This window comes from Moschus berezovskii, chromosome 16 (genome assembly GCF_049115385.1).
Source record: "Moschus berezovskii isolate FMDL1 chromosome 16, NW_MosBer_1.0, whole genome shotgun sequence".
Classification (NCBI taxonomy): Eukaryota; Metazoa; Chordata; class Mammalia; order Artiodactyla; family Moschidae; genus Moschus; species Moschus berezovskii.
Genome location: NC_142475.1, coordinates 84305785 through 84329808, shown reverse-complemented (window position 1 = coordinate 84329808; position 24024 = coordinate 84305785). Strand labels below are relative to the sequence as shown.

General features: G+C 39.7%; 1 protein-coding gene across 1 annotated transcript; it reads left to right on the top strand.

The window, feature by feature from the left end:
- The first annotated feature begins 20001 nt into the window (after nucleotides 1-20001).
- LOC129560045 (olfactory receptor 5AP2-like) lies at nucleotides 20002-20940 on the top strand. The gene has a single exon (XM_055431985.1). The coding sequence runs from the start codon at nucleotides 20002-20004 to the stop codon at nucleotides 20938-20940; it is 939 nt and encodes a 312-aa protein (XP_055287960.1).
- The last annotated feature ends 3084 nt before the right edge of the window (nucleotides 20941-24024 follow it).

Sequence of the window (24024 nt, the reverse complement as noted above, 5' to 3'; positions counted from 1 at the left end):
GTCCATCTGCAGACGAATGGATAAGAAAGCTTTGGTACATTTACACAATGGAGTATTACTCAGCCATTAAAAAGAATGCATTTGAGCCAGTTCTAATGAGGTGGATGAAACTAGAGCCTATTATACAGAGTGAAGTAAGCCAGAAAGAGAAACACCAATACAATATACTAATGCATATTTATGGAATTTAGAAAGATGAAAATGATAACCCTGTATGCGAGACAGCAAAAGAGACACAGATGTATAGAACAGTCTTTGAGACTCTGTGGGAGAGGGTGAGGGTGGGATGGTTTGGGAGAATGGCATTGAAACATGTATATTATCATACGTGAAATGAATCGCCAGTTCAGGGTCAATGCATGTTGTAGGATGCTCGGGGCTGGTATGCGGGGATGACCGAGAGGGAGGATAAGGGGAGGAGGGAGGTGGGAGGGGGGTCTGAAGGGGGAACTCATGTACAGCCTGGGCGGATTCATGTCAATGTATGCAAAACCAACCAATATAATATTGTAAATTAATTAACCTCCAATAAAATTTTTTTTTAAAAATGTGGTCCACCGGAGAATGGAATGACAAATCACTTCAGTATTCTTTCCTTGAGAACCCCATGAACAATATGAAAAGGCAAATAGATAGGACACTGAAAGGTGAACTTCCCAGGTCGGTAGGTGCCCAATATACTACTGGAGATCAGTGTAGAAATAACTCCAGAAAGAACGAAGGGATGGAGCCAAAGCAAAATCAGTACCCAGTTGTGGATGTAACTGGTGATAGAGGAGAGGTCTGATGCTCTAAAGAGCAACATTGCATAGGAACCTGGAATGTTAGGTTTGGGAATCAAGGAAAATTGGAAGTGGTCAAACAGGAGATGGCAAGAGTGAACGTCGACATTCTGGGAATCAGCAAACTAAGATGGACTGGAATGGGTGAATTTAACTCAGATGACCATTATATCTACTCCAAAATAGTAGGCCAAAAAATAAAATTCTCAAGCAAAAGGACAACTGGCCATGGTAATATCATCTTGCTTTGTTTTCACAGAAACTCCATATTGTAAGTATTATTGGTATCATTTAACAGATGAGAAAATTCTGGAAGATGATTTCAGAAGTGAGACTTAGAAAAAGTAATGATTGACTTGTGACATTAAACAGAAGCATGGGTTTTCTAGGTGGGTTAGTTTTATTCGATACATAAAGCAAAAATATGCAATTGTAGCATGTATATTATCATAAGTGACCAGTCCAGGTTCGACGCATAAATTTTCCTCTGTTCATTTCTTTGCATTTGTGCTTTTTTAATAAAATTCTTTTTTAGAAATAAAAAAAATAAAAATAAAACTTTGTTGGCAAAAAAAAATTTAAAAAAAATATGCAATTCAAGAAATTTTAAGTTGTATTCGAGTTCAATGTAATTTATACTTCTAAGGGGCTTCTCTGATAGCTCAGCTGGTAAAGAATCAACCTGCAGTGCAGCAGACCCCAGTTTTATTCCTGGGTCAGGAAGATCCCTGGGAGAAGGAATTGATTACCCATGCCAGTATTCTTGGGCTTCCCTGGTTGCTCAGAGGGTAAAGAAACTGCCTGCAATGCAGGAGACCTGAATTTGATCCCTGGGTTAGAAAGGTCCCCTGGAGGACAGCATGGCAAGCCACTCCTATATTCTTGCCTGGAGAATCCCCATGGACAGAGGAGCCTGATGGGTCACAGTCCATGGAGTCACAAAGAATCAGACATGACTTTGGGAGGAACACTTTCTCGTACTTCTAAGAGGCAGAATCTAGAAGCAAATGATTAAGGTGAAGTTGAAAATGGCAAATTTCAGACATCACCTGTTGTTAGCATTTGTAGCATTGATTTTATTTTGGGCTCCTATTCCTGTCTCCAGAAGCCAGGTCTGGTGAAGAGGCTTATTATTTCACTAACGTTTGATCTAACAGAGTTAAATACACAGATACCAACACAGCTATTTTTCAGAGCTCTTCAAGTGACTTCCTAGTTTCAGTGCTTGGTTGTTTGAAGCGGTCTAGACATCAAATATGTCAACTCACTTCCTTCTTTTCATAAACATTTCTCAATGTCTATTATGAGTTTTCTAATACCATTGCAACACCCAGGCACATCTTATATAGTGTCTGTGTTTCAAGGCATTTATACACATATGCGCTTAACTATCACATCCACACATGCAACTTATCAATTAAAGGATTTGCTATTTAGAAGAGTAGGGTTTTTTAGCTGTTCAGTAGATCAGAGAATGAGGACTTTTTGGAGAGTGGTATGCAAGCTGGTCCTTGAAGGAAGAGACAAGTTTGAATATTCCAAGAACGTGGAGTTCAGGCTATTAGGGAATCAGGAAGTAGAGAGGGAAGGAGTAGAGAGTTGGGAAGAATACAGAGGTAGAAAAATGTGAAGGCCATTCAAGAAATAATTTTATAGGAGAATTTTTGCACAAAACAAGCAGGGAGAAACAATATCAGAGAAGGGGTTTAAGGAAGAGGACTTTGAATACTGATTAAAGGACTTTGGCAATATTACAGCTTTCATGTTAGGGAATAGAGGTAACTACGGAATAGGATGAGGAATCTTAGACACTGATTATGCCTGGTATCCTCTCTAAGAGGCTTCCCAAATGGCACTAGTGGTAAAGATGCAGGAGATGTAAGAGACACAGGTTCAATCCCTAGGTTGGGAAGATCCCCTGGAGGAGGGCTTGGCAACCCACTCCAGTATTCTTGCCTGGAGAATCCCATGGACTGAGGAGCCTTGTGGGCTACAGTCCATGGGGTCTCAAAGAGTCAGACACGACTGAACAGACTTTTGAATGCATGTAAATCCTGAGGCATAGATTTCAGGCAAGGACTTTGGCTTAAATTCATCACCTGGGAGAAGACCACACATAAGGCTAAATGTAAGAGTTTTATCCAAGTCCCGTTTAGAAAAGGACACCATCTTATACAATGAAACCTGTCTGAAGCAGCTAGAGTCTACTTGGATTTACCAACCTAAAGACTGTTGAAGCCCTGGCTTCCCCAAATGTCATTCTGATGATGGACATGTGACAGGACTTCAAGGAGAAAAGAGGAATCTTCTCTAGAATCCACTAGTGCTTAAACTTCCTACTCCCCAAGTAATAAGTTCCCATGTACTTAATTGGTACCAGGTCTTTAGGTATATTCCAGCTTCACCACCAAACCATTTCACTGGACATGCAGCTAAACTTGTCCATTGAAAGTCTCATAGTTTCCAGCCTCTTTGCCTTTCCTCCGCTGTGTTTCCTCTTTCTGGCATTCTCTCCTTCATTTGCTTCCTACCTTAATTTCTGGGCCATTCTTCCAAACTATATCACATCTGCCCCTCCGTCAGTTCAATTCAGTTCAGTCACTCAGTCATGTCAAACCCTTTGTGACCCCATGGACTGCATCATGCCAGGCTTCCCTGTCAATTACCAACCCCCGGAGTTTACTCAAACTCATATCCATTGAGTCGGTGATGCCATCCAACCATCTTGTCCTCTGTTGTCCCCTTCTCCTCCCGCCTTCAATCTTTCCCAGCATCAGGGTCTTTTCATTTTTTTTTTTTTTATTTATCTATTTTAATTTGAAGCTAATTACTTTACAAAATTGTAGTGGTTTTGCCATATACTGACATGAATCAGCCATGGGTGTACATGTGTTCCCCATCCTGAACCCCTTCCAACCTCCCACACCATCCCATCCGTCTGGGTCATCCCAGTGCACCAGCCCTGAGAACCATGTCTCAAGGATCGAACCTGAACTGGTAATCTGTTTCAAATATGATAATATACATGTTTCAATGCTATTCTCTTAAATCATCTCACCCTCACCTTCTTCCACAGAGTCCAAAATGCTGTTCTGTACATTTGTGTCTCTTTTGCTGTCTCGCATATAGGGTTATCATTACCATCGTTCTAAATTCCATATATATGCATTAGTATACTACATTGGTGTCTTTATTTCTGGCTAACTTCACTCTGTATAATAGGTTCCAGTTTCATCCACCTCATTAGAACTTATTCAAATGTATTGTTTTTAATGGCTGAGTAATATTCCATTGTGTATATATACTACTGCTTTCTTATCCATTCGTCTGCAGATGAACATCTGGGTTACTTTCATGTCCTGGCTATTATAAACAGTGCTGTAGTGAACATTGGAGTACATGTGTCACTTTCAATTCTGGTTTCCTCGCCTCGGTGTGTTTGCCCAGCAATGGGATTGCTGGGTCATATGGCAGTTCTATTTCCAGTTTTTGAAGGAATCTCCACACTGTTCTCCATAGTGGTTGTACTAGTTTGAATTCCCACCAACAGTGTAAGAGCATGCCCTTTTCTCCACACCCTCTCCAGCATTTATTGCTTGTAGACTTTTGGATAACAGCCATTCTGACTGGCATGAAATGGTACCTCATTGTGGTTTTGATTTGCATTACTCTGATTATGAGTGATGTTGAGCATCTTTTCATGTGTTTGTTAGCCATCTGTATGTCTTCTTTGAAAAATGTCTGTTTAGTTCTTTGGCCCATTTTTTGATTGGGTCATTTGTTTTTCTGGAATTGAGCTTCAGGAGTTGCTTGCATATTTTTGAGATTAATCCTCTGTCAGTTGCTTCATTTGCTATTATTTTCTCCCATTCTGAAGGCTGTCTTTTCACCTTGCTTATAGTTTCCTTTGCTGTGCAAACGCTTTTAATTTTAATTAAGTCCCATTTGTTTATTTTTGCTTTTATTTCCATTACTCTGGAAGATGGGTCATAGAGGATCCTGCTGTGATTTATGTCGGAGAGTGTTTTGCCTATGTTTTCCTCTAGGAGTTTTATGGTTTCTGGTCTTACATTTATATCTTTAATCCATTTTGAGTTTATTTTTGTTCATGGTGTTAGAAAGTGTTCTAGTTTCATTCTTTTACAAGTGGTTGACCAGTTTTCCCAGCACTACTTGTTAAAGAGATTGTCTTTTTTCCATTGTATATTCTTGCCTCTTATGTCAAAGATAAGTTGTCCATAGGTGTGTGGATTTATCTCTGGGCTTTCTATTTTGTTCCATTGATCTATATTTCTGTCTTTGTGCCAATGCCATACTGTCTTGATGACTGTGGCTTTGTAGTATAGCTTAAAGTCAGGCAGGTTGATCCCTCCAGTTCCATTCTTCTTTCTCAAGATTGCTTTGGCTATTCGAGGTTTTTTATATTTCCATACAAATTGTGAAATTTGTTCTAGTTCTGTGAAAAATACCGTTGGTAGCTTGATAGGGATTACATTGAATCTAAAGATTGCTTTGGGTAGTATACTCATTTTCACTATATTGAGTCTTCTTATCAATGAACATGGTGTATTTCTCCATCTATTTGTGTCCTCTTTGATTTCTTTCATCAGAGTTTTATAGTTTTCTATATATAGGTCTTTTGTTTCTTTAGGTAGATATAATCCTAAGTATTTTATTATTTTCATTGCAATGGTGCATGGAATTGTTTCCTTAATTTCTCTTTCTGTTTTCTCATTGTTAGTGTATAGGAATGCAAGGGATTTTTGTGTGTTGATTTTATATCCTGCAACTTTACTGTATTCATTGATTAGCTCTAGTAATTTTCTGGTGGAGTCTTTAGGGTTTTCTCTGTAAAGGATCATGTCATCTGCAAACAGTGAGAGTTTTACTTCTTCTTTTCCAATCTGGATTCCTTTTATTTCTTTTTCTGCTCTGATTGCTGTGGCCAAAACTTCCAAAATTATGTGAATAGTAGTGACGAGAGTGGGCACCCTTGTCTTTTTCCTGACTTTAGGGGAAATGCTTTCAATTTTTCATCATTGAGGGAAATGTTTCCTGTGGGTTTGTCATATATATCTTTTATTATATTGAGATATGTTCCTTCTATTCCTGCTTTCCGGAGGGTTTTTTTTTTTTATCATAAATGGATGCTGAATTTTGTCAAAGGTTTTCCCTACATCTATTGAGATAAGCATATGGATTTTATTTTTCAATTTGTTAATGTGGTGTATTACATTGATTGATTTGTGAATATTGAAGAATCCTTGCATCCCTGGGATAAAATCCAATTGATCATGATATATGATCTTTTTGATATGTTGCTGGATTCTGTTTGCTAGAATTTTTTAAGGATTTTTGTGTGTATGTTCATCAGTGATGTTGGCCTGTAGTTTGTGTGTGTGTGTGTGTGTGTGTGTGTGTGTGTGTGTGTGTGTGTGTTGGTGGTATCTTTGTAAGGTTTTTGTATTAGGGTGATGGTGGCCTCATAGAATGAGTTTGGAAGTTCACCGTCTCCTGCAATTTTCTGGAAGAGTTTGAGTAGGATAGGTGTTTCTCAAGTGCATTTAGAACCTTCTCCAGGATAGATCACATCCTGGGCCATAAATCTAGCCTTGGTAAATTACAAAAAAAAAATAGAGATCACTGCAATCATCTTTTTTGACCACAATGCAGTAAGATTAGATGTCAATTATAGGGGAAAAAACTATTAAAAATTCCAACATATGAAGGCTGAACAACACTTTTCTGAATACCCAACAAATCACAGAAGAAATTTTAAAAAGAAATCAAAATATGCATATAAATGAATGAAAATGAAAACACAACAACCCAAAACCTATTGGACACTGAAAAAGCAGTGCTAAAAGGAAGATTCATAGCAATACAGGCTTACCTCAAGAAACAAGAAAAAAGTCAAATAAATAACCTAACTCTACAGCTAAAGCAACTAGAAAAGGAAGAACCCCAGTGTTAGTAGAAGGAAAGAAATCTTAAAAATTAGGGCAGAAATAAATGCAAAAGAAACAAAAGAGACCATATCAAAAATCAACAAAGATAAAAGCTGGTTCTTTGAGAAGATAAATAAAATTGAAAAATCATGTCAGTGTATGGCAAAACCAACCAATATAATATTGTAAAATAATTAGCCTCCAATAAAAAATAAATAAATAAAAGACTTTAAAAAAAAAGAAAAATCATTAGCCAGACTCATCAAGAAACAAAGGGAGAAGAATCAAATCAACGAATTTAAAAATGAAAAAGGAGGCGAGAGACGCCCGGCTCTGGCGCAACCGACCACGTGCAGAATCGTGGCTGAGAGTAGCTACCCCACGCTCAGGGTTAGGGCGGTGGCCGAGAGGAGCTGTACCACGTCAAGGAGGCGGTGGCTGCTTGGGCACCGGAGGGCCGAGAGGTGCTGCTCCACATTCAAAGCAGGAGGGGCGGCCTTGAGGAGATACCCCTCGTCCAAGGTAAGGTACAGTGGCTGCACCTTGCTGGAGCAGCTGGGAAGAGATACTCCACGACCAAGTGGAATATAAGAATCCAGTGTTCTGGGGAGGAAGGAACAAGATGGCAGAGGGATAAGACAGCGAGACCACTTTCTCCCCCACAAATTCATCAAAAGAACATTTGAATGCAGAGAAAAGTCCACAAAACAACTTCTGAATACTGGCAGAGGACATCAGGCTCCCAGAAAAGCAGCCCATTGTCTTCTAAAGGAGAGAGAAGAAATCCAGCTCCACCCACCAGAACACCGACACATGCTTCCCTAACCAGGGAACCCGGACAAGTCACCCGTCCAACCCCACACACAGCGAAGAAACTACATAAAAAAGAGAACTCCACAAACTGCAAGAAGAGGGAAAGGCCACCCCAAGCAAAGCAATATAAGCAAGATGAAGAGGCAGAGAAATACCCAGCAAGTAAAGGAACAAGATAATTGCCCACCAACACAAACAAAAGAAGAAGATATAGGGAATTTACCTGATAAAGAATTTCAAATTTTGATGGTGAAAATGATTCAAAATCTTGACAGCAAAATGGAGTTACAGATAAATAAGCTGGAGAAAAGGATTGAGAAGATGGAAGAAAGATTTAATAAGGACTTAGAAGAAATAAAAAAGAGTCAATATACAATGAATAATGCAATAGATGAGATCAGAAACACTCTGGAGGGAACAAACAGTAGAATAACAGAGGCAGAAGACAGGATAAACGAACTAGAAGATAGAATTGTAGAAATAAATGAAACAGAGAGGAAAAAAGAAAAACGAATTAAAAGAAATGAGGACAATATTAGAGACCTCTGGGACAATGCTAAACGCTCCAACATTCGAATCATAGGAGTCCCAGAAGAAGAAGACAAAAAGAGAGACCATGAGAGAATACTTGAGGAGATAATAGTTGAAAACTTCCCTAAAATGGGGAAAGAAATAATCACCCAAGTCCAAGAAACCCAGAGAGTCCCCAACAGGATAAACCCAAGGCGAAATACTCCAAGACACATATTAATCAAATTAACAAAGATCAAACACAAAGAACAAATATTAAAAGCAGCAAGGGAAAAGCAGCAAATAACACACAAGGGGATTCCCATAAGGATAACAGCTGATCTTTCAACAGAAACTCTTCAGGCCAGAAGGGAGTGGCAAGACATATTTAAAGTGATGAAAGAAAATACCCTACAGCCCAGATTACTATACCCAGCAAGGATCTCATTCAAATATGAAAGAGAAATCAAAAGCTTTACAGACAAGCAAAAGCTGAGGGAATTCAGCATCACCAAACCAGTTCTCCAACAAATGCTAAAGGATCTTCTATAGACAGGAAACACAGAAAGAGTGTATAAACTTGAACCCAAAGCAATAAAGAAAATGGCTTCGGGATCGTACTTATCAATAATTACCTTAAACGTAAATGGGTTGAAATTTTCAAAAAGGCTAGGAAACAATTCTCATAGCCATCAATAGTTCAGTGTTGAGTTCATGAATAGTTTTTAAAGTTTGGGACAAACTGTAGTATTTGCTATTTGAAGTACTATTTGTAATTGGCATATTACGATGTAACATTGGTCTTCATTTCCAACTGAAAACGCCTAAAAATGCCTAACAGGTTTTTAGATTTGTGAGTTTTAGTTGAAATGTATTTTACGATGTTACTAAACTTGCAGAAATATTGAAATATTTCAGAGAACTTATTCACTGTACATTTAATTTATTTTATTTATAAAAGTTATGAACTGTAGAAAGTTTTAAAAATATATATAAAAAATAATAAAAAAATGAAAAAGGAGAGATCACAACAGACAACAAGAAATACAAAGGATCATAAGAGACTACTATCTGCAACTATATGTCAATAAAATGAACAACTTGGAAGAAATGGACAAATTCTTAGAAAACTACAACTTTCCAATACTGAACCAGGAAGAAATAGAAAATCTTAACAGACCCATCACAAGCATGGAAATTGAAACTGTAATCAGAAATCTTCCAGTGAACAAGAGCGCAGGACCAGACAGCTTCACAGCTTAATTCTACCAAAAATTTAGAGAAGAGCTAACACCTATCCTACTCAAACTCTTACAGGGTCTTTTCAAGTAAGTCAGTTCTTCACATCAGGTGGCCAAAATATTGGAATTTCAGCTTCAGCATCAGTTCAGTTCAGTTCAATTCAGTCGCTCAGTCGTGTCCGACTCTCCGCGACCCCATGAATCACAACACGCCAGGCCTCCTTGTCCATCACCAACTCACGGAGTTCACTCAAACTTACTTCCGATGAATATTCAGGACTGATTTCCTTTAGAATGGACTGGTTGGATCTCCTTGAATCCAAGGGACTCTCAAGAGTCTTCTCCAACACCGTAGTCAAAATCATCAATTCTTCTGCACTCACCTTTCTTTCAAGTCCAACTTTCACATCCATACAAGATTATTGGAACAACCATAGCCTTGACTAGATGGACCTTTGTGGGCAAAATAATGTCTCTGCTTTTAGTATGCTATCTAGGTTGGTCATAATTTTTCTTCCAAGGAGTATGTCTTTTAATTTCATGGCTGCAGTCACTATCTCCCATGATTTTGGAGCCAAAAATAAATAAATAAATAAAGTCTGTCACCATATCCACTGTTTCCCCATCTATTTGCCATGAAGTGATGGGACTTGATGCCATGATCCTAGTTTTGTGAATGTTGACCTTTAAGCAAACTTTTTCACTCTCCTCTTTCACTTTCATCAAGAGGCCTTTTAGTTCTTTTTCACTTTCTGCCAATAAGTGTGTCCAGGGTTCTTCAGAGGAGGTGTTTGCCTGCTGCAGGGTTGGGGACACTGAGTGTATCAATAAATGCATGGTATCTTTTGAAGGAGGTCAACTTTATCTTCATTACCTCCACCATAGTTTTAAAGAAAGAAAGTGAAGTTCCCCAGTCGTGTCCAACTCTTTGAGACCCCATGGACTATAGCCTACCAGGATTCTCCATCCATTGGATTTTCCAGGCAAGAGTACTGGAGTAGGTTGCCATTTCCGTCTCCAGGGGATCTTCCCAACCCAGGGATCAAACCTGTTATCCCGCATTGTAGGCAGACACTTTACTGTCTGAGACACCAGGGAAGTCCACTATTATTTGGCCACAGGTAAATAAGAGGGTTCACATATTGCTGAAGCTTGGCTTGGAAAATCTTGAGCATGACTTTACTAGCGTGTGAGATGAGTGTAATTGTGCGGTAGTTTGAGCATTCTTTGCATCGCCTTTCTTTGGGATTGGAATGAAAACTGACCTTTTCCAGTCCTGTGGCCACTGCTGAGTTTTCCAAATTTGCTGGCATATTGAGTGTAGCACGTTCACAGCATCATCTTTCAAGGTTTGAACTGGCTCAACTGGAATTCCATCACCTCCACTAGCTTTGTTCTTAGCGATGCTTTCTAAGGCCCACTTGACTTCACATTCCAAGATGTCTGGCTCTAGGTCAGTGATCACACCATCATGATTATCTTGGTTGTGAAGGTCTTTTTTGTACAGTTCTTCTGTGTATTCTTGACACCTCTTCTTAATGTCTTCTGCTTCTGTTAGGTCCATACTATTTCTGTCCTTTTTCGAGCCCATCTTTGCATGAAATGTTCCCTTGGTATGTCTAATTTTCTTGAAAAGATCTCTTGTCTTTCCTATTCTGTTGTTTTCCTCTATTTCTTTGCATTGATCGCTGAGGAAGGCTTTTTATCTCTCCTTGCTATTCTTTGGAACTCTGCATTCAGATGCTTATATCTTTCTTTTTCTCCTTTGTTTTTTTCTTCTTTTCTTTTCACCGCTATTTGTAAGGCCTCCTCAGACAGCCATTTTGCTTTTTTGCATTTCTTTTCCACGGGGACGGTCTTGGTCCCTGTCTCCTGTACAATGTCACGAACCTCCATCCATAGTTCATCAGGCAATCTATCTATCAAATCTAGTCCCTTAAATCTATTTCTCACTTCCACTGCATAATCATAAGGGATTTGATTTAGGTCATATCTGAATGGTCTAATGGTTTTCCCTACTTTCTTCAATTTAATTCTGAATTTTGCAATAACGAGTTCATGATCTGAGCCCCAGTCAACTCCTGGTCTTGTTTTTGCTAACTGTATACAGCTTCTCCATCTTTGGCTGCAAAGAATATAATCAATCTGATTTTGATGTTGACCATCTGGTGATGTCCATGTGTAGAGTCTTCTCTTGTGTTGTTGGAAGAGGGTGTTTGCTATGACCAGTGCGTTCTCTTGGCAAAACTCTATTAGCCTTTGCCCTGCTTCATTCCGTGCTCCCAGACCAAATTTTCCTGTTATTCCAAGTGTTTCTTGACTTCCCACTTTTGCATTCCAGTCCCCTATAATGAAAAGGACATCTTTTTTGGGTGTTAGTTCTAAAAGGTCTTGTAGGTCTTCATAGAACCATTCAACTTCGACTTCTTCAGCATTACGGTTGGGGCATAGGCTTGGATTACTGTAATATTGAATGGTTTGCCTTGGAAACGAACAGAGATCATTCTGCCTTTTTTGAGATTGCATCCAAGTACTGCATTTCGGAGTGTTTTGTTGACCATGATGGCTACTCCATTTCTTCTAAGGGATTCCTGCCCACAGTAGTAAATATAATGGTCATCTGAGTTCAATTCACCCATTCCAGTCCATTTTATTTCACTGACTCCTAGAATGTCGATGTTCACTCTTGCCATCTCCTATTTGACCACTTCCAATTTGCCTTGATTCATGGACCTAACATTCCAGGTTCCTATGCTATATTGCTCTTTACAGCATCGGACCTTGCTTCTATCACCAGTCACATCCACAACTGGGTATTTGTTTCGCTTTGGCTCTATTCCTTCATTCTTTCTCAAGTTATTTCTCCACTGATCTTCAGTAGCCTTTTGGGCACTTACCGACCTGGGGAGTTCCTCTTTCAGTGTCCTATCATTTTGCCTTTCATACTGTTCATGGGGTTCTCAAGGCAAGTATACTGAAGTGGTTTGCCATTCCCTTCTCCAGTGGACCACATTCTGTCAGACCTCTCCACCATGACCCGCCCGTCTTGGGTGGCCCCACATGGCATGGCTATTTCATTGAGTTAGACAAAGCTGTGGTCTGTGTGATCAGACTCACAAGTGTTCTGTGATTATGATTTCAGTGTGTCTGCCTCTGATGCCCTCTCGCAATACCTACTGCCTTATTTGGGTTTTTCTTACCTTGGTCATGGGGTATCTCTTCACTGCTGCTCCAGCAAAGCACAGCTGCTACTCCTTATCTTGGATGAGGGGTATCTCCTTACCTTGGATGAGGGGTATCTCCTCATGGCCGCCCTTCCTGACCTTGAACATGGAGTAGCTCTTCTCGGCCCTCCTGCACCCGCGCATCCGCTGCCACTTGGACATGGGGTTGCTCCTCTCGGCCACCGCCCCTGACCTCGGACGTGGGGTAGCTCCAACATAGATAGCATATTAAAGAGCAGAGACATCACTTTGTCAGCAAAGGTCCGTCTAGTCAAGGTTATGGTTTTTGCAGTAGTTATGTATGGATATGAGAGTTGGACTGTAAAGAAAGCTGAGGGCAAAAGAATTGATGCTTTTGAACTGTGGTGTTAGAGAAGATGCTTGAGAGTCCCTTGGACTGCAAGGAGATCCAACCTGTACATCCTAAAGGATATCAGTCCTGGGTATTCATTGGAAGGACTGATATTGAAGCTGAAACTCTAATACTTTGGCCACCTGATGTGAAGAGTTGACACATTGGAAAAGACCCTGATGCTGGGAAAGATTGAGGGCAGGAGCAGAAGGGGACGATAGAGGATGATATGGTTGGATGGCATCACTGACTCAACGGACATGAGTTTGAGTAAACTCTGTGAGTTCGTGATGGACAGGGAGGCCTGGCGTGCTGCGATTCATGGGTCGCCAAGAGTCAGACAAGACTGAGCGACTGAACTGAACTAATAACCTGGTTTAGATACGGGTCTCCCACTGGAAGGGTCTTATTTCAGTAGGGATGTTCCAAGAGTGGAGCTCAGCTACGAGGTGTCAGCTGTCGATGCCTTTGGAAGCTAGGGAAGTATATTTCAATACTGAAACTCCAATCTGGGTAGTACATCACAGCGTCTATTTTAAATAGTAGCACCCTTCCATTCACATGGATGTGAAGAGTACCAAATAATATAGAAGAAAGTCTTAGCTGTTAAATAATATGAGAACCATAGCAATAATAGGGGATATAGTTTACCGACTTTGTGAATTAACTGAAATATTTTGGGGGGTAATATTCTCAAAGCTAAAGTGTTTTAAATTAACTTTTTATCTGTAGCCCAGCCAAAGTTTCACATAATTTTCAATAAACATTTTTCAAATACAATTATCTATTTATTGTTCATTGTAGTGGGGTCAGGGCTGTCAGTGTCAGAGCAACAGGGGGGAAAATCATCTTTCATGAGATTACATGTTGAATAAGGACTAAGTAATGAAATTAAAAGACGCTTGCTCCTTGGAAGGAAAGTTATGACCAACCTTGATAGTATATTAAAAAGCAGAGACTACTTTGCCAACCAAGGTCCGTCTAGTCAAGGCTATGGTTTTTCCCGTGGTCATGTATGGATGTGAGAGTTGGACTGTGAAGAAAGCTGATCGCCGAAGAATCGATGCTTTTGAACTGTGGTGTTGGAGAAGACTCTTGAGAGTCCCTTATACTGCAAGGAGATCCAACCAGTCCATTCTAAAGGAGATCAATCCTGATGTTCATTGGAGGGACTGATGCTAAAGCTGAAGCTGCAATACTTTGGCCACCTCATGCGACGAGTTGACTCACTGGAAAAGACTCTGATGCTGGGAAAGGTTGGGGGCGGGAGGAGAAGGGGACGACGGAGAATGAGATGGCTGGATGGCATCACCGACTCTGTGGACATGAGTTTGAGTGTACTCCGGGAGTTGGTGATGGACAGGGAGGCCTGGCGTGCTGTAATTCATGGGGTCGCGGAGAGTCGGACACGACTGAGCGACTGAACTGAACTTAACTGAATGATTTGGAATCAGATAAACATCTATTTCCTATTTCTTTCCATCCCACTCTCCACTACAGACGAGAAGGTGGAATACCAATATTCCAAATGAGATCACTTCATCCCCAAAATGTTTGTTAAACCCCACAAAGAAGGAGATAACTCATCCTGTTCCCCTAGAACAGTCCTCCAATCTCCTGCTAATTCCATTTTTAATTATTAACCAACGTTTCTCTCAAAGACATTAGTAGGAAAATATATTTAGCAGGTAACATAAACTGAAGATATACCATGTGAGAAAGCAAAGTTCTTGCTTTCAAGAAACCTGTTTTTGAGTGAGGAAGAAGACTTTATTGTCTATACCAAAATGTTTATGTATGTGTGCATAGGCTTTTTTTTTTTTTTCCTGTTTGTGTGGGATTCATGTGTGTGATATGGTTACAAGTGGTGCTTTAAAAACTTAAAGCGAGAGAATAGGGTCGTGTGGGAGTAGAGCTTCCTGTAAAAATGACATTTGAGCAAGTCCTGAAAAGGGATAGCATCACATGAATATCTGTGGTGAATGCAAAGGCCCTGAGGCAAGATCCTCCTTGGTTTGTTAAAAGAATAGTGAGAGAAAAAGTATATGCAGAACAGAGTGAGCAAAAGAACTGCAATCATGAAGTTCTTTGGGGAGTGATGGATCAATTGGAGTGGATATGGCTCCACTCCAGTATTCTTGTCTATTAAAATAGAAATGAGTAGCAATTATATTTTCAGTGGAATTCTGAAATTTTGAGGCAAGACCTAATAAATTCTATATAATTTAATTCAGTGTTATTCATAATGGAGTCTTAAGACCGTAAAAGAGATTTTGTATTTCAAATGCCTAAATTATTCACCAAGGAATAAATGATTCCCTGGGGAGAAAATAGTTCAATTATCTCAGTGAAAAAGAAAGGAGTGTCTTAATTTTGGGTTAGTATATTTCAGGTTGTTTTTTTTTTTTCAGTGTTTTGCAGAGATGATTAAATCTCAAGAGCATCATCACAACCATAATAAGCTGACCCTCAGCCTCAAATTCAGAAGTAGCATCTTATACTCTTTGTTGAATTAATTAACCATATCTTAAGTCTCTTACAGCTGAGTTCCCTATGCCACTTCCATTTTCATCAAAGCTATAAATTTCACACTGTAAGGAAAATATTTTGTACTCCTCCAAAAACCAATAAATAAAACTAAACTTATAAGCACTATTACTTTCAGTGAACATATCTTAAGGACAACAGGTAAGATAATTTAATCTCTAAGTGGTCAGATATAGAAAGCTTTAAAGAGGATTCAGAAAACATTCAAGGAATTAAGACTAAATCTCTCAGTGCTCTGTGACAACTTAGAGAGATAGGGTTGGAAGGGAGGGAGGCTCAGCATGGAGGGGATGCATGTGTGCCTATGGCCGATTCTTATTGATGAAGGCAAAAACCATCATAATCCTGCAAAGTAATTATCCTCCAATTTAGATAAATAAATAAAAATTTTTTAAAAATACTAAATTTCTAAATTGAAATATGCCTGAAACACTGAATTTAAGGTTAGCAACTAAACTAACACAATTTTTTTTAGAAGAAAGGAGTTTAGGATGACTAATAAGAGATGAGGATTTCACAGAATATTCAACCTATGCATACACATACAAACATGCATGTATACATATATATCTCTGTGTATATATGTATATATGTGTGTTTTTGTGTGTGTATGAAGCAGGGAAATTTAATTAATTTTGTGCAGAAACAGTGCCAAAGTGCTTGGAATATTTAATGCACTGTGTAGGACATTAAATACAATTATTTTATGCTCTTATATGCACACTTCAAGAAACCACTGCAATTTTTAGCCTTTATCTATATATCTATTTATGTCTATATACATATATATACACATATGTAAACAAGTACACACATAAAATCATATATAGAATATAATTCCATTTCTTTCAATTTATATATATATATACATAATACTTATATGTGTGTGTGTGTGTGTGTGTGTATAAAGTGAAGGTCTACAAAATAGCTGCAAATTTTTTCAAGTGGTATTTTACAGGGTGGGATTTTAGCTGATTTTAGAGATAGAATGGTCAGTTAAAGGATTATTGTAGTAATCTAGGTGAAAGATTCAAAAACAATGGCACCCTACTCCAGTACTCTTGCCTGGAAAATCCCATGGATGGAGGAGCCTGGTGGGCTGCAGTACATGGGGTCGCTAAGAGCCGGACACGACTAAGCAACTCAACTTTCACTTTTCACTTTCATTCTTTGGAGAAGGAAATGGCAATCCACTCCAGCAGTGTTCTTGCCTGGAGAATCCCAGGGACAGGGGAGCCTAGTGGGCTGCTGTCTATGGGGTCGCACAGAGTCTGACCCGACTGAAGCGACTTAGCAGCAGCAGCAGGTGAAAGATGATGTTGACTTGAGCCTTAATGGTAGAAATAAAGATGGAAAGATGTAGTTGGCTTGTTGATGTAGACATTTTGAAAATAGAGACAACATGGCAGAGGAACCAGAGATCAAATTGCCAACATCCGCTGGACATTGGAAAAAGCAAGAGAGTTCCAGAAAAACATTTCTGCTTCATTGACTATGCCAAAACCTTTGACTGTGTGGATCACAATCAACTGTGGAAAATTCTGAAAGAGATGGGAATACCAGACAACCTGACCTGCCTCTTGAGAAACCTGCATGCAACAGTTAGGAGGCAACAGTTAGAACTGGACATGGAACAACAGACTGGTTCCAAATAGGAAAAGGAGTACGTCAAGGTTGTATATTGTCACCCTGCTTACTTAACTTATATGCAGAGTACATCATGAGGAACGCTGGGCTGGAGGAAGCACAGGCTGTAATCAAGATTGCTGGGAGAAATATCAATAACCTCAGATATGCAGATGACACCACCCTTATGGCAGAAAGTGAAGAGGAACTCAAAAGCTTCCTGATGAAAGTGAAAGAGGAGAGTGAAAAAGTTGACGTGAATCTCAACATTCAGAAAACTATGATCATGGCATCTGGTCCCATCACTTCATGGGAAATAGATGGGGAAACAGTGGAAACAGTGTCAGACTTTATTTTTCTGGGCTCCAAAATCACTGTGGATGCTGATTGCAGCCATGATATTAAAAGACACTTACTCCTTGGAAGGAAAGTTATGACCAACCTAGACAGCATATTAAAAAGTAGAGACGTTACTTTGCCAACAAAGGTCCGTCTAGTAAAAGCTATGGTTTTTCCCGTGGTCATGTATGGATGTGAGAGTTGGACTCTGAAGAAAACTGATCACCGAAGAATTTATGCTTTTGAACTATGGTGCTGGAGAAGACTCTTGAGAGTCCCTTGGACTGCAAGGAGATCCAACCAGTCCATCCTAAAGGAGATCAGTCCTGGGTGTTCATTGGAAGGACTGATGCTAAAGCTGAAGTTCCAATACTTTGGCCACCTCATGCGACGAGCTGACTCACTGGAAAAGACTCTGATTCTGGGAGGGATTGGGGGCAGGAGGAGAAGGGGATGACAGAGAATGAGATGGCTGGATGGCATCACCGACTCGATGGACATGAGTTTGAGTGAACTCCGGGAGTTGGTGATGGACAGGGAGGACTTGCGTGCTGTGATTCATAGGGTCGCAAAGAGTCAGACACAACTGAATGACTGAAATGAACTGAACTGAACTGATTTTTTATTTGAACATATGGAAGTAGAGTGTTGTCTCTGACTTGAGACAGAGAATGTTATGTTTGGGAAAATTAAAGGAAGACATGAGCAAATCAGCTTTGAGTCAGGTTGAATCATTATTTCATATTAATGTGAAAGTGTGAGAGTAAGTGACTATATTATAAGTCTGGAGTTTGGGAAAGAGTTTGGGGTTTTAATAAATTCAGGAGTTGCAAGTATATATTTATAGTCATGAGACTGAATAAGATAGTGAAGATCGAGTGTAAATAGAAAAAAATAGAAGAGGATCAAGAAATGAGTTCTGAGCTACTCCAATCTTAAGAGTCAGAGAAAAGAGGAATAAACAAAGAAGACTGAGAAGGAGCAACCCATACGATAGGAGAAAAACTCAGAATGTTGTGTCTTGAAAGACAAGAGATGATAGTTTTTCAAGCAGTAGTTAGCAATTAACTCTGTCAAATATTATTGATAGATCAAGAAGATGAAGATTGAGAATTGACCACTGAATTTGGCAACATAAAGAAGCCTGACAACCTTTATAAGAGTAATTTCTGTGGGGTGAAGGAGTGAAAGTTTGATTAGAGTGGGCTTAAGAGAAAACAGGAAAAAAAGTGAACTGAATTCAACAAGTATTATATATCCATCTATGTCATATATTTCATTGCCAAAGAGAATACAAAGGAACTAGATGATAGATTCAGTTCAGTTCAGTCATTCAGTTGTGTCCGACTCTTTGTGACCCCATGAATCACAGCACATCAGGCCTCCCTGTCCATCACCAACTCCCGGAGTTCACTCAAACTCATGTCCATCGAGTCGGTGATGCCATCCAGCCATCTCATCCTCTGTTGTCCCCTTCTCCTCCCACCCCCAATCCCTCCCAGCATCAGACTCTTTTCCAGTGAGTCAGCTCGTCGCATGAGGTGGCCAAAGTATTGGAGTTTCACCTTTAGCATCAGTCCTTCCAATGAACACCCAGGACTGATCTCCTTTAGAATGGACTGGTTGGATCTCCTTGCAGTCCAAGGGACTCTCAAGAGTCTTCTCCAGCACCACAGTTCAAAAGCATCAATTCTTCCGTGATCAGCCTTCACAGTCCAACTCTCACATCCATACATGACCACGGGAAAAACCATAGCCTTGACTAGACGGACCTTGGTTGGCAAAGTAATGTCTCTGCTTTTTAATATACTGTCTAGGTTGGTCATAATTTTCCTTCCAAGGAGTAAGCGTCTTTTAATTTCCTGGCTGCAATCAGCATCTTCAGTGATTTTGGAGCCCAAAAAAATAAAGTCTGACACTGTTTCCCCATCTATTTCCCATGAAGTGATGGGACCAGGTGCCATGATCTTCGCTTTCTGAATGTTGAGCTGAAGCCAAACTTTTCACTCTCCTCTTTCACTTTCATCAAGAGGCCTTTGAGTTCCTCTTCACTTTGTGCCATAAGTGTGGTGTCATCTGCATATCTGAGGTTGTTGATATTTCTCCCAGCAATCTTGATTTCAGCCTGTGCTTCTTCCAGCCCAGCGTTCCTCATGATGTACTCTGCATATAAGTTAAATAAGCAGGGTGACAATATACAACCTTGACGTACTCCTTTTCCTATTTGGAACCAGTCTGTTGTTCCATGTCCAGTTCTAACTGTTGCTTCCTGACCTGCATACAGAGTGAAGGCAAAAATATCAAGGGAGAAGGTGATAAACATTGGGAGGTAAGGAAATATATAGACAAGCAGGGGTTGATGATCAACAACTTCACACACACATGGATAAATACTCATTTTTAAATAAAAGTTACTGAGTTTACTTAAGAAATCTTTTTGCTGTTCTGCAGTTAAAAAATAAAAAGCCTTAATATACATGTTCTTCGGACATTTTAGAAGTAATTTTACAGTAGAGGATAAAGTGTTTGATTTTCTTGTGTGTGTGTATGTGTGTGTACTTTATATCCCTGATTTCTTTCTTATCTCAGCAAGCAAATCATCCATTCTGAGACAAAGGGATGAGCAACCATTCAACAGTGACTGAATTTATTCTCCTGGGGTTCAGCGATCATCCAGAGCTACAGTGTCTTCTTTTTATGGTATTTCTAGTCATCTATATGATCACTGTGTTTGGAAATCTTGGCATGATCCTGTTAATCAAGATTGACTCACAACTCCAAACTCCAATGTATTTTTTCCTCAGTAACCTGTCCCTTGTTGACTTCTGTTACTCTTCTGTCATTACCCCTAAAATGCTCGTAAATTTATGGGCAGAGAACCCATTCATTTCATTCAATGAATGTGCCAGTCAATTCTTCTTTTTTGGTTCCTTTGCTGGCATTGAGGGATTCCTGTTGACCGTGATGGCCTATGACCGTTACGTGGCCATCTGCAAACCTCTCTTTTACATGGTCACTATGTCCCCCGAACTTAGCGTCCTGTTGGTGTTGGCCACATACCTCGCCGGCTTCATAAATGCTACCATTCACATGGGCCTCACCTTCCAGCTGTCTTTCTGCCACTCCAATGTCATCAACCATTTTTTCTGTGACATTCTACCCCTTCTGAAACTCGCTTGTTCTGATACACATGTCAATGAATTTGTCATTTTTGCCTTTGTAAGTTTTAATGAACTGAGCTGCCTCCTGACTATTCTCATTTCCTATCTCTACATCCTCACTGCCATCTTGAGGATCCACTCTGCTGAGGGGAGGCACAAAGCCTTCTCCACCTGCGCATCCCACCTGATGGTGGTCACCATCTTCTTTGGCACAATCCTGTTCATGTATCTGCGCCCCAGCTCCAGCTACTCAATGGACCAAGACAAAGTGGTGTCTGTGTTTTATACGGTGGTCATCCCCATGTTAAATCCTCTCATCTACAGTCTGAGAAACAAGGAGGTCAAAACTTCCTTTGGCAGAATTTTTAAAACATCCTCTTTTTGCTTCTGTACTTAAAATCGCCAAAGCGTGGGCTTTTAGGACTCAGAGGGAACTTAGAAATGGCCAGATCCGCATGTATTCACTCTGGCTCCATGTCATTCTGCGTGAGGTTTAATGTTTTGTTTCTGCTTTTTTTTTCCTAATACTGGAATTGGACCAAATATTCCAAGCATCCTGGGGAATATGATTGCTCTATATAAATCCCATTTAATCCACAAAACTTATGTGCTTGAAAATAACCAAATATCACAGTTCATCTCTCTATTTGGGAGCATAAAACTCAAAACAGGCATACCTAAAATATATTGCAGGCTTGGTTCCAGACCACTGCAATAAGTGAATGGCATCATAAAGCAAATTACACAATTTGTTTTTTTTTGTTTCCCAGTGCATATAAAAGTTGTGTTTATATGATATTGTAGTCTATTAAGCACAAAACAGCATTATGTCTAAAAATGCATGTATTTTAATTAAAGTACTTTATTAAAATGCTAACCATTATCTAGCCTTCAGTGTGTTATAATCATTTTGCTGGTGAAGGGTATTGCCTCACTGTTGATGACTGCTGACTGGTCAGGGTGGCAGCTGCTCAAGATTTGGGTTGTGGTGACAATTTCTTAAAATGCAGCAATGAAGTTTGCCACATAACTGACATTGTCACAAATGATTTGCCTGTGGCATGTAAGAATGTTCCACAGCATTTTACCCACAGCAAATCTCTGAAAGTTGGAATCAATGCTCTCAAATGCAGCCACTGCTTTATCAACTAAATTTATGCAATATTCTAAATCCTTTGTTGTCATGTCAACAATCTGTACATTTTCACTAGGAATGATTCCATCTGAAGAAACTACTTGCTTTGCACATCCACAAGAAGTAAGTCTTCATCCATTAAAGTTTTATCCTGAGATTGCAGCAATTCAGTCATATCTTCAGTCCCTATTTCTAATTGAGTTCTCTTACTATTTCCACTATATCTGAAGTTACTCTCTCCACTGAAATTTTAAACTCCTCAAAGACATTCATGAAGGTTTGGATACAATTTTTCCCAAATCCAGTTAATGTTAGTATTTTTACATCTTCCAAACATATCGTGAATGTTCTTAATAACATACAGAACAATGAATCCATTCTGGAAGCTTTCAATTTCCTTTGCCCAGATACGTCAAAGAAATCACTAACTACAACAGCCATAGCTTTACAAAACATATTTTCAAAATAATAACATCTGAAAGTTGAAATGATACCTTGATCTATAGGCTGCAGAACGGATGGGGAATGTGATTGCTCTGTTGTGTTAGCAGGCATAAAAACAGCACAAACCTTGTGGTATATCTCCATTGGAATTCTTGGGTGACCAGGTGCATTGTCAATAAGTAATCGTACTTTGAAAGAAATAGTTTTCTCTTCTTTTCTGTCTTTTCATTTATTTTTTCTTAACAATTGACCTCAACAGTGGGGTTAAAATATTTAGTAAACCATGCTTCCCAGGTGGCACTAATGGTAAAGAACCCGCCTGTCAATGCAAGAGATATAAGAGACATGGGCTTGATCCCTGGGTTGGGAAGATTCCCCTGGAGTAGACATGGCAACCCTCTCTAGTATTCCTGCCTGGAGAATAATAAGGGCAGAGGAAACCTGGCAGGCAACAGTCTACAGAGTAGCACAGAGTTGGGCATATCTGAAGCGACTTAGCAGCAGAAGCATGTTGTAAACAGATGCGCTATCCTCTACACGGTTGTTTCACTTATAGAGCATAGGCAGAGTAGATTTAGCATACTTCTTAAGGGCCCTAGAATGTTCAAAGTGGTAAATGAACATTGGCTTCAATTACAGCCACGAGCTACATTAGCCGGTAACAAGAGAGTCAGTCAATTCTTTGAAGGTTTGAAGTGAGGCAAACCCTCTCCTTTGAAACTTTGACTTCTCTTTAGCTATGGGAGTCCTAGTCTTCTTCCAACATAAGGCTATTTCACCCATATTAAAAATTTTTTTGCTTAGTGTAACTAAATTTACTGTTTTGTGTATGTAGGTTCTTACTAACTCTTAAAATTAGATAGTGTAAATCATTCAGTGATTTTTCCTCTCTCTCAAAATTGTCTTGGCTAATTTAAGATTTATTTTAAACAATCTCTATAACAGTTAGAACTGGACATGGAACAACAGACTGGTTCCAAAGAGGAAAAGGAGTACATCAAGGCTGTATATTGTCACCGTGCTTATTTAACTTATATGTAGAATCTATCATGAGGAACGCTGGGCTGGAAGAAGCACAAGCTGGAATCAAGATTGCCAGGAAAAATATCAATAACCTCAGATATGCAGATGACACCACCCTTATGGCAGAAAGTGAAGAAGAACTAAAAAGCCTCTTGATGGAAGTGAAAGAGTAGAGTGAAAATGTTGGTTTGAAGCTCAAAATTCAGAAAAAGAAGATCATGGCATCTGGTCCCTTCACTTCATGGGAAATAGATGGGGAAACAGTGGAAACAGTGTCAGATTTTATTTTGGGGGGCTCCAAAATCACTGCAGATGCTGATTGCAGCCAGGAAATTAAAAGACGCTTACTCCTTGGAAGGAAAGTTATGACCAACCTAGATAGCATATTAAAAAGCAGAGATGTTACTTTACCAACAAAGGTCAAATAAATAGTCAAGGCTATGGTTTTTCCCGTGGTCATGTATGGATGTGAGAGTTGGACTGTGAAGAAAGCTAATCACCGAAGAATTGATGCTTTTGAACTGTTGTGTTCGAGAAGGCTCTTGACAGTCCCTTGGACTGAAAGGAGATCCAACCAGTCCATTCTAAAGGAGATCAGTCCTGCGTGTTCATTGGAAGGACTTATGCTAAAGCTGAAACTCCAATACTTTGGCCACCTCATGCAACGAGTTGACTCACTGGAAAAGACTCTGATGCTGGGAGGGATTGGGGGAAGGAGGAGAAGGGGATGACAGAGAATGAGATGGCTGGATGACATCACTGACTCAACGGACGTGAGTTTGAGTGCACTCCAGGAGTTGGTGATGGACAGGGAGGCCTGGTGTGCTGTGATTCATGGGGTCGCAAAGAGTCGGACACAACTGAACAACTGAACTGAAC

Excerpts from the sequence above, each read along its gene's own strand:
- LOC129560045 (XM_055431985.1), top strand. The coding sequence starts at position 20,002 with ATGAGCAACCATTCAACAGTGACTGAATTTATTCTCCTGGGGTTCAGC.